The sequence below is a fragment of the Miscanthus floridulus genome, chromosome 18 (genome assembly GCF_019320115.1).
Source record: "Miscanthus floridulus cultivar M001 chromosome 18, ASM1932011v1, whole genome shotgun sequence".
NCBI lineage: Eukaryota > Viridiplantae > Streptophyta > Magnoliopsida > Poales > Poaceae > Miscanthus > Miscanthus floridulus.
In genome coordinates this window covers 18,013,920-18,024,300 of record NC_089597.1, presented here as the reverse complement: position 1 = coordinate 18,024,300, position 10,381 = coordinate 18,013,920, and the positions used below count along the sequence as shown (strand labels likewise).

At 42.7% G+C, this 10,381-nt stretch overlaps 2 protein-coding genes across 3 annotated transcripts; both read right to left on the bottom strand.

Annotated features, from left to right (window-relative positions):
* Positions 1-671: 671 nt before the first annotated feature.
* LOC136520529 (mitogen-activated protein kinase kinase SIPKK-like) lies at positions 672-4,099 on the bottom strand. 2 transcript variants are annotated; one of them, XR_010775280.1, is made up of 10 exons: positions 3,835-4,068; positions 3,634-3,718; positions 2,688-2,822; positions 2,308-2,532; positions 2,026-2,205; positions 1,723-1,928; positions 1,323-1,368; positions 1,132-1,220; positions 988-1,058; positions 672-891 (listed from the first exon to the last, which is right to left on the bottom strand). XR_010775280.1 is itself a non-coding variant. In XM_066514080.1 (9 exons), the coding sequence occupies exons 1-9, from the start codon at positions 3,900-3,902 to the stop codon at positions 1,043-1,045; spliced, it is 1,050 nt and encodes a 349-aa protein (XP_066370177.1). In that variant the 5' UTR covers positions 3,903-4,099; the 3' UTR covers positions 672-1,042. The 2 variants fall into 2 exon arrangements, 1 of the variants encoding a protein (XP_066370177.1); XM_066514080.1 differs by having other exon boundaries at positions 672-1,058; positions 3,835-4,099.
* Positions 4,100-5,884: 1,785 nt separating this feature from the next.
* Positions 5,885-9,420, bottom strand: LOC136520530 (RNA-binding protein 1-like). Its single transcript, XM_066514081.1, has 6 exons — positions 9,268-9,420; positions 8,564-8,673; positions 8,133-8,484; positions 7,986-8,047; positions 6,619-6,700; positions 5,885-6,321 (listed from the first exon to the last, which is right to left on the bottom strand). Exons 1-6 carry the CDS (start codon positions 9,359-9,361, stop codon positions 6,218-6,220), a joined length of 804 nt encoding a protein of 267 aa, XP_066370178.1. The 5' UTR covers positions 9,362-9,420; the 3' UTR covers positions 5,885-6,217.
* Between the last annotated feature and the right edge of the window lie 961 nt (positions 9,421-10,381).

Below are 10,381 nucleotides of genomic sequence, written 5' to 3'. Positions count from 1 at the left end.
AGTCACGTAAACAATTTTTTAAAAGAAAAAAGAAAAATCACAGATGGTTCGTTGTTTTCTAATCACAGCAAGTTCGCTGATTAGTGAAGCCTTGCAGTAACCTGCTGGGAAGAGAAGCTATTTAGCAAATCAAATCCCAACAGAAGTAAAACCTGTGGTGTCCAGACTGTCGATAAATAAGCTGATTCTTCTTTTTTTTTTCTCTCGAACAAACGTGAAATTTACATTGTCATGGGACTAATGTAAAAGAAATCAAGGTTACACATACAATAGATGCTTTGGTTACATCGGCTGCCTTCAACTATAATCGCACAAATCCCACCCTTTGGTATACACACGAGCTCTGCAAGGAGTGGCGAAGCTCGATGCGCTGCTACCTTCCCAGTGGGATCTCCAAATATCTCGACTACAGCCTACAGGTACTGCGACTCTGCAAGACATTCCCTTGGACGAACTGAGTACTTCGACGAACTGGAAAAAAAAACAATCCGCAGGTGGAAACAAACAAACATCGACCCAAAAGAGCAGTAGGCGACGAGATCAGTCATTGTAAAAGATCTCTTTTCTTTACAGAGTTTTAGCCTCTGGTTCACACGTAGAACCAGGCAATTGTAGAGAACAGGATAGAAAGATACATTTGGATTTATCTCATGCTCCAAATGAGAAAATGGTCGATCCAATACAGGGTTTTAGTTAAGGTGACCATCGTTGTACATGAGGAAGCCAATACATTATATTGTGTAAACAAGAGCAAAAGGTGCTGGCAAAACTTCAGTGCTCATTGATCCTAGAATGCTATACATGTATATATCATGTGTGTATTATGATGCCACGGGCCAATCACAAACTTGACACACACAAGATCATTACAGCTCATTACACACCCCAAGCCTGGTCCAAAAAGAGAGGAAAAAAATGGGAAAACTCGAAACATTCGTGTAAGTAAGCTACTACAGATCTACACAGATCAACTGCCAAAGGGTTTACCAGTCCAGTCCTTTCAGCAGATGAGAAACTGCCTGCCATTTGCCATCGTGCCATTTCAGAGTTGCCTGGAACTGTAAAAATATAAAATTGTGTCACTTCTATGCATAAATGGATACCGAGAAACAGTAAGGAGATTGTTATTACTTGAAGGTGGCGAGTGGAGATCCGGCAGTAGTAAAGTAGGAAGCAAGATCAACATGCAGGTCATCGTACATGCTGAGGAACGGATGATCCTGCATCAAAGGCAACAGGCAGGCAAGTGTAATATAAATAGCCTAGTTTTGCAGATGATTCCTTAGAATAACATGGTAGGTGTGAAGGTGGTTTTTACATACTAATAAGACTTGTGCTGATTTTCTATCATTAGCATCCTTCTGGATACTGAAAATCACAATGAAAATGCATACATCAGACATAGTATCCTCCAGACAGATCACATGAAAAATCCACAGATAGAGAATAACCAAAAACATATCAAGGACAGATGGAAACATGTCATACAACATATGATCTAAACTTTCTTGGCGTTACCTTCTACAAGCTTTCCCACCAGCATATGTAATGTACAAAGTATGAAATTTGACTTGAGCAATAAAACCATGAGGTCAAAATGCAAGTCCCTCTATTATGGTGTTTCAAGATAGGTTTGTGTTTTAAAAGGAAAACAAATCGCTAACAGGTCTCATGTAATTTCATTATTTATAAATAAGATTGTAAATGGAGCAGTATCAGTACCATGAAGAAATGAACGAGCAGAATTCCGGAGAAAACTGTTCTGATGGTGCAGATGGTGGCGGATGGTCAACAACAGCTTCAAGTAGTTCGTAAAAGCTTTCACGGGGAGGAAATGGAAAAATTCCTGTTGCACATTCCAGAATCACTAGCCCCAAACTCCAGATATCACTCATGTAGCCATGCTTCTTGCCACTGATTCTTTCAGGCTGTCAATTTTGCTTCAGTTCATCAGAACTAATAAAGTGAAAACTATTTCATGCCAAACTGGAAGAGGCATTTATGAACCCAAAAATATGCACTCACCGCCATGTAGTTGTATGTGCCAGTAAATGTATCTCGTCCAGAGGAACTAGAAATAATGGCACTTACACCGAAGTCTGATATTTTTACTTCACCCCTATGATTTATCAATATATTTGATGGTTTCAGATCTCTGTGTATAATGTGCCTCTCATGATGCAAGTGTATCAGTCCTTTTAATACCTGCACAAGAAAGGTATAGTTTTAATGGAAGGTTCATGTGAGGCTAAGGTATCATTTTAGTAGCAAAGAAAATATGGCTAGCTTCTGCCACATGTCACTGGCCTGCTTACAAATTGCAGCAAGGTGGTCCTCTGGAATGGTTTTAACAGTCTTTAGGAAATCGGCAAGAGAACCACCGTCCATGTACTCCAAAACAATAGAAATGGAGCCATTGACATAAAAGCACTGATAGAACACAACAACGTATTGGCACTGTGTTGATAAGTTTATTTTCAACTCCTTGGCAATCTGTTTGCGTATACTCTCATCAATATTTAGTTGAATAACCTGCGAACACAGTGGCAGACCGATGAAGGCGAAGACCCTTTACAACAGTTAGGAAGAGTACACAAAGTAGATACAATACAGAGATCATTCTAAAACTCTTTAACTGTAAAGAACCATAAATAAGCAGCATGAAAGAATGAATGCGTCGGAAATACCTTCAGAGCAAAAAACTGGCCAGTAAATTTGTGGCGGACCAATTGCACATTTCCGCTGTTACCTTTCCCGATCACTTTTATAACGTCTAGATCATCTAAGCTCAGTTGACTATCCAGTGGCTCTATAGGAGGAGCCTGAAGAACATTTTTTAGCAAGTCAGAAAAAAATGTGGGAACAGTATCAGAAATTTTTAATAGGTAAATAAAAAGCAAAACACCAACAATGGTATGAGACAGCATTTTTCCCACTATTTGTGTCTCATTCAGAACAAATTCAGCTAACAGATACATCTATAATTCCAGTAGACCATAGCACGTACAGATATTTTTTGCTAGTGCCTTATTTGTGTGATTGTGTCTCACTCATCAAATCGGAAAAGTTGTCAAGAGCCACAAAGATACATATTGTTTTCCATAAACTAGTATCTTAATTAGAGTACCAATGGATGGCCGCCCAGTCATCAAACTGAAGAAGTCTTAAAAATGCCACAAGGCTACATATCGTTTTCCCCAAATCAGTATTTTGACTAGATAATTAGGGGACGGAAACGACAGCATATGCAGACATGCTATTACGGAACTTCTGTGAAGTGAAAATGCTAGTAGTGCAGAACTTTGCCCAAAATATCTACATGTTTGCCAACTGCTTTATATCACCGTGAAGAAATATGAAAAAAAAAATGCGACGGAATTATCACTGAGCAACGCCCTGATTCCCGGAGACAGGGCGTACGCGTACCAATTCCACGAACAAACAGAGCTTATTAAAATGTGAATCCAGAACACCTATATCTACCTGACCTGACGAAGCAATCATTCATATCCCAGCGCTCTCAAGAGAGACGAATACAAGAGCCAATTTTAGCTATCCCGATCCTACGATTTCCAGACGTATGACGCCAAGACGCGATTTTTAGTCCTGTGTGGCTGGGTGCGGGCGGCTTACCTCGCCTCCCTCACTCTGCGAGACGATGCGGAGGCCGTCCTTGTTGACGAGCAGATCCCCGTCCTTGAACGTCCCGCTGTGCGTCCTGCCCGGAACCCAAAGGTTGATGAGCCCCAATAACCAACGCCAGGCGATTAATCAGCAGAACAAGAAAAGAGCCGAGAAAGAAAGCAAAGGGGAAGCTGAAAGGTGAAAGCCTACAAGAATTTGCCGATGGTGGTCTCGTGGGACGGCAGCGTGAGCTTGATTGGCTTCCGTGGCGTCGCCATCGGAAGTCTGTCCGGCGGCGGCGCCGGATTCCTCGCCGGAGCACGGAGGACGGAGCAGACGCGCGGGGGAAAGGAGGGGAGTGGACGGGCTGGTTGTGCAGAGCTGGTGGTCTCCTTCGGAAATCTGAAGTGGAGGTTGGCACCTTCTGTTCTGCACAGCGCAGCAGCGCTTACGGAGTACTTCCTCTCCTCTCCTTTTGAGGCTCTGCTTTTCTGAACTTGTGCTTACTTTTCCTCCTCTCTGCGTTATTCTCAAATCTGAAAGCACGACATAATTGGTGTCCGGCACGTGTGCTATCAAGTCAATGCCATTGAAAACCTTGTGCACAAAAGGAGTGAAATGAAATCCAGACAAGGTTTTGGTGAAAATTGATGAGCCAACGAGAAGGACAAGGATTGTACATTGAAAAAAGTCTACTTAACCCCTCTATCTTTCATACTTAATCTACTTCACCTCCAAACTATAAAATAATCTGTTTTACCCCGTGAACTTTCTAAAACCGTCTATTTTACCCCCTGAGCGGTTTTCAGACAGCGTGTTTGCTACAGTAACAGCGGGGTTGCTACAGTGGCGGTGGGTTTGCAACCGTGCCGGTGCTTTTGAATTTCCTTTTTTTTATTTATTTTTGAAAAATCATAGAAAAATCATAAAATGAAAAATCTAATTTTATTGGACTCCACGTGAGTAGATCTACACAGTGAATATATAATACGGTATGCTTTAGTACAAATTTTTTTTGTAGCTTTAGATTAATTGGAAAATCCAATTTTGTCTGTAATTAATTGGAATAATAGACGGTTTTAGAAAGTTCAGGGGGTAAAACAGACAGTTTCATAGTTAGGGGTGAAGTAGACCAAGTATGAAAGGTGGGGGGTTAAGTAGACTTTTTCCATTGTACATTCGTACTAGGTGAACATTGACCTCTGATTGTGGGCCCGGAGCTCCTTCCTGACTCTGTAAGCTGTATTTTTTAAGAGCTTTAGTTTTGAGAAATACTAGTACGAACTAAATGGGTCCCTAATAAGCCGAGCAACATTAATAGATGGGAGTTTGTTGTCTCCTTCTCTGTGCTAATCTTTTTTTTTTGTGTGTGCTAAGCTAATCTTTTAAGGGAGAGGAATTATGAGAGTAGCACCTGTCCTGAGAAAATTGCTTGACTACTTGTCTCCTTTTGCAAGACTGAAGGCCTGATGGTACCTCTACCTTTGTGTAGATCCTGGAAGCGTCAGTGTGCCCTCTGCCCTGGCATGGACGGCAGCAGATAGCTTTCGTGCCAATGACAGGCCTGCACCATTCCAATCTCCAACCTCCGGACTCCCGGATTGGGCGGCCCAGAGCGCCGCCGCCGCCGTATCTACAGAGCCCATGCACTAATGATTGGCAACATGATTTTCTAGATTATTTCCCTACTAGTGCCCTGGAACATCAAACTGTGCAAGCGGTATGGTGCCATCCCTCTCTTATCATTTCTGCAAGCGCCAAAATTGGAATGATATGAATGCCCCTTGAACCGTGGATGGATAAACTCACACATGGGTAGCAGCAACTGTAACCATGGTTACCAGCAACACTGCAGCAGCCAACAGGAACAGGGACGGCCGGGCCGGGCTGACCTCACAAGCAAAACTTCACCATGCCACCGGAGACTGCTGAATAGCCACGGCAAACACGTTGGCACTTGGCGACGGATACGGGTAGCCTGGAAACTGCGGCGAGATTTTCCGGCACTCCCCGGACCACAAGACTCCGGCGAGTCTCCGGTCCAGAGTGACGGCGACGGCGGGATGCGCCGGACAAGCAGGTCCTCCTCGCCGACCCGGGGTCGCCGCTGACCTCTCCGTCGTCCGCACGCCGCCTTCAGATTCGCACGGATGAGGAGCTGAGTGACCGTGACATCTGGCGAAGGCTTTTGTGCCGGACAGCAACTTGCTCACTTGCCTGAAGAGTGACAGCTCTGGAGTCTGGACCTTGGTGGAGGTAGTGGGATCAGATCGGCACCACGACAAGGTGTCATCCTCATTTCTCAGAATACTTTAAGCTTTTGGCATTTACCTGCCGTCATGTACAGTGCTCACCACCAGGTAATATGCATGCCAATTATCACTAGCATATTTGATGGTAGCGAAAAGAAAAAAGAAAATCTATGATAGAAAAGAAGGCATGAATGGGGCCAAATAAAGGCGCATTCCTATCATTCCATGCGTTGGTGTCACGCGAGACTCCTGATAACATGCATCTTCATTTAACTGCTCGTTCCAGTTACATACATGCTGATCATAGACCATCTACGGTGCCCATTGCACAGGCTACACTGCTACCGCTTCCTATGATCCTGGGCGGCTGGCAAAGTGAAAGGGAACCTTGCGAATTGGATCTTAAGACAAGGGCCGTCAGGCTTCCGGTCATCAAAGGAGTACCCTGCAAATAAAATGATGAGTCAGGTGGAAGTTCAGTCCCAGCAAACTTATCTGAAACTTGACATGCTAAAAGAGGTAGGGTTACTGTCCCTTAACTGCTGGAAAGAAAACTATCCATGCATAGCAAGTATCTCAAAGGATTACATGGAGATAACTGCATGTGTGTTTCCTACACCTGAAAGCTCATATTTTATTTAGACTATATTGTGCAAATAAAGGATATGCCTCCACTCTACTACAAGAATATGCAGAATGAAAACATGAACAAACCAAAGCCCAAAGGAAGTAGAATTGGAACCTTGTAACTCTTTCATAGGACCGCGTGCACATTTTGCATTCTCAAACTCCACAAAGCACAGAACATAAGCCTTGTCACCACTCTGCAAGAAGCAGCACGAAAATAACATGCATAAAGTTGACTCAAAATAACACTAAAAGACGGCACCAGAAAATTCACCACCACTCATAAGTAACAAGTCACCAAAGTATGGAATAAGGGCTCTGTGCTTTTGTGATTACACAAAGAGCAGTAGATTTTAACGTCAGCACATAAGAATTTGAAGAAATGGCCTAGAAAGAAATACATTAGAGTAGAGAACTTGACAGGGGTTTTACATACAATAAATATATTGCACTAGTACTTTCCTATTCCATATAAGTTCATTAAAATTTTGTTTTGTTTCCATGTAGGGAAAGAATATTTATTCCAGTGTATAAGCATTCACTTAGTGCATGGTGAGTGATCTCAATGTCATAAAAAAACCACTGCAGATTTCATGAAGACCATATGAGTCTTGGACGACCCCCGCCACACTGCGCCCCCCCCCCCCCCCCCCCCCCCCCCCCCCCCCCCCCCCAACACACACACACACATCTCAAAGTCTCCAAATGCATGTTCTTTGCTTGGTTAGTAGCCCAAGGAAAGATATTGCCAGCTGATGGGTTACTAGCCAGGGCAGGGCCCAAAAAAAAAATTCCCTATCATGCATACAATCCTTGGCCACAACCTATCATCTGTGCTTAACTGCATTACTCCTAGATGTCTGGAATGCAGTAGCAGTCTAGATGCAAGCACCCTTCCTAGAAAACAACCACACCGAGAGGAAATACCCCCAATTTGGTGGACTCACAATGTCATGGATGTATGCTCAGGGGCCATGAAGCATAATCAACTCTCCAGTAGAAACACTCTAAATTTGATGTACATGACAAAATGGATCTATGTCAAGTGGCCATGAAGTAATAAGGACAACCATCAGCATAATATGGAAAGAGAGCAATGCAAGGACCTCAAATCTTTCAACAAATGGAAAAGGTTGTGACATGACTCATTTGCCAAGTCAAGGATATATCACCAGGCTGTGGGTAGAAATGGGTGCTAAGAAACTCAGATCTGTATCTGAGGACCCCTTGTGGCTTGTGCAGTTTCTTGTTTTTGTCTTCATATAATCTGTACGCCCCTCTTAATCTAATAAACGAGGATCTTTTGCTTTCAAATTGAGCACTATATAAACCATATCTTTAACATAAGCCAAGTTCAAAAATATGAATTCCGTGCAAATGCTCAGATTTGCAAGAGAATGGGCAGGTAGCATTCTAGCAAAGAAGAATTAAACCATTTTTCCAAGTGAGAAGAGATGATGCATTGAAAGGGCAAGCACTTACACGTCTGGGCTCCTTGTGCACTACTCTGATGTCCTTGAAGCCAGGAAAAACACGGAACAAATCTTCCAGCAAAAGTCAAGGCTTGCAAAATGAAACTTACAAAGATGAGGAAATACGATGCAGAACAATACTAAGTGGAAAGGATACGAGCAACTTCTCTCCTTGTGCAATCAGTAGGAAGACAATCGACAAAAAGAATGTTGGATTCATCTTCTGAGGGCCCATCAAAGTTTGGAAGTGAGCTGTGGCGCTCAACATCTGGAATACTAGCACCTGTGCCTAGAGAAGAACTTCTCCCTACTACATCTGGTTCTTTCAAAGGACTAGGTCCCAGTGCCCTGGCTGGAGCACGTACACTCAGCCCAGCCAAAGACGGGTCTTCCAAAGCACTAGACCCTCGTGACATAGCTCCAGCAGGTAGTCCAGTCAGGCCAGCCAAAGCAGGATTGATCACTCCTGCTGGACCATCATAACCATACGCTCTTGGTTGCAACATTACCTGTAGATCAAAACTAAGTCATTTGTCAAATAAAGGTGGTTACTTTCCTCTGAATCCTCCAAAAGTTTAGTTGTATTACGTCGTTTCTAAGAACGTCTGGTCCACCCGGTAGAACAGAAGGTCTTGGAGCATAATAAGATGCTACAGAGTCCTCGGGTGCAAGATAACTAGGATAACCAACTCGGGAATCTGCCAATCAAACGAAGTTAAGAAGTTAGCCAGTGAAAACAAAAAACATGTCAATCAGTTCTAATCCAAGAACTGAACATCATTGCAAAACTCAAGAACAACAAAAAGAAAATGGAAGAGAAACAAAAAAAATGAAGAATGTCTCATTAAGGCATGGAATTGTATCAGAGTACTATATTCATCTTCACAGTGTATAACTTGGCCTGAAAAGTAGTCTTACAAATAACTAAATTAATAATTTACTCAAAACTTAACACTCAAAAAAGTTACTTAGTAGCTTGATATAGCAATCAGATATCCAATGTCACTCACTCACTCGGTCATCATGTCAAATACCTCTAGAAACAAAATCTTCAACGTCTAACATAACATATTAGTTTCAGGGCGGACCCAGTAAAGGGCATGGGTATATAAATATACACCCGATGTTTTTTTTTTGGCAAAAATAAAGTCGAAGTTATATTACGTAGACATGTATACGCACTTGTAATTAGATCAGATCCGAATTCTACAAACAGACAAATAGCTGAGGGTGGTTAGGGTTTGGCTGCTCGGTTTCGCGCTTCAGGACGGGAAGATAAGGGGCGGGCGTACCTGATGGGTGTTCTTCGCCGGCGAAGGGCCTGGCGTAGGCCTCGGGAAGCGCGGAAGACCTGGCGTAGTACGGCGGCGGTGGTCGCCCAGCCATCGCCGAGAGTGAGAGAGAGCAGGCGGTGTGAGCCGAGTAGAAAAGACAGGGCGAAACGTAAACGCAGTCCGGACTCGGACTCCGGACCTGTTTTGGACGTAGAAATTCGACTGGGCCTTGAATCGAGCAGGCCTGGATGTTACTTTGGTCTCATCCACGCAGCGTGTTTGGGCCAAGAGTCCAAAACATATAGCCTGTGAGTTGACTGTGACTCTGTGAGGCTGTGACGCTGCCTAGTTTTGGTAGTACTTAGCTAATAATTCAGTTGTTGCTCAAAAAAAAAAGCTAATAATTCAGTTGATCAGTACACTACTAGTAGTTAGTACTATATGTTCTCGGCTCTTAGATACATTGCTAATGTAAAAAAAATAAAGAAATCTTATTGTACTATTGTGTTGCCGATTCCACTTTTTAAAAATAAAAAACATCATATCCCCTTTTCTCTAACTTATTGTTCACTTTAGTTTTATCTAATGGTATAAATAGAGGGCTAAAGTATTTAGTGGAGCCTTCGGAAATCATATCAAATCCTTAGATTTCGATCCGCCACAGTCCTACAGTATCATCACACATCCTCTACCGCTCCATCTGCCTATCGAACGACTCCTATTCGTTACTGCTAGAAGCTATGATGATACTGTAGCTGTGTTAAGGCATTTAGAGTTTTCTAAAAAAAAAAGATGCATAGTATTGTTTGGCATTACTAAAATTGTCTACAACAACATATTTATATGGACACCTAAATACAAAATGGGTAATAGAGACATAAAATCAGCCTCCGACAGACTACCTATACGGAAGACCTATTTTGTGTTGCCTGATAGACACAACCCAAATATGAGCATCATTTCTCCTGAAAACCTATTTGCACAAACGATTCTCTTTTGGGTCATGTTATTAAAGAAGATGCCGAATATGTATTGAATTCTTTGACTATAGCGCTACCCAAAGATTAAATAGGTCTTGTATTTTAGATATTGTCGTTAGAGATAGTCTAACTTGCATCCGTCTCTGTTGCTG

What these genes read in the sequence shown, in the direction of transcription:
- LOC136520529 (XM_066514080.1), bottom strand. Translation starts at nt 3,902, where the DNA reads ATGGCGACGCCACGGAAGCCAATCAAGCTCACGCTGCCGTCCCACGAG. An exon ending in ACCACCATCGGCAAATTCTT is followed by an intron (nt 3,719 to 3,834) that starts GTAGGCTTTCAC and finishes GGTTCCGGGCAG; the next exon opens with GACGCACAGCGGGACGTTCA. An exon ending in TGCTCGTTCATTTCTTCATG is followed by an intron (nt 1,369 to 1,722) that starts GTACTGATACTG and finishes TGTGATTTTCAG; the next exon opens with TATCCAGAAGGATGCTAATG.
- LOC136520530 (XM_066514081.1), bottom strand. Translation starts at nt 9,361, where the DNA reads ATGGCTGGGCGACCACCGCCGCCGTACTACGCCAGGTCTTCCGCGCTT. An exon ending in CAGACGTTCTTAGAAACGAC is followed by an intron (nt 8,485 to 8,563) that starts GTAATACAACTA and finishes TTTGATCTACAG; the next exon opens with GTAATGTTGCAACCAAGAGC. An exon ending in CACAAGGAGAGAAGTTGCTC is followed by an intron (nt 8,048 to 8,132) that starts GTATCCTTTCCA and finishes TTTTGCTGGAAG; the next exon opens with ATTTGTTCCGTGTTTTTCCT.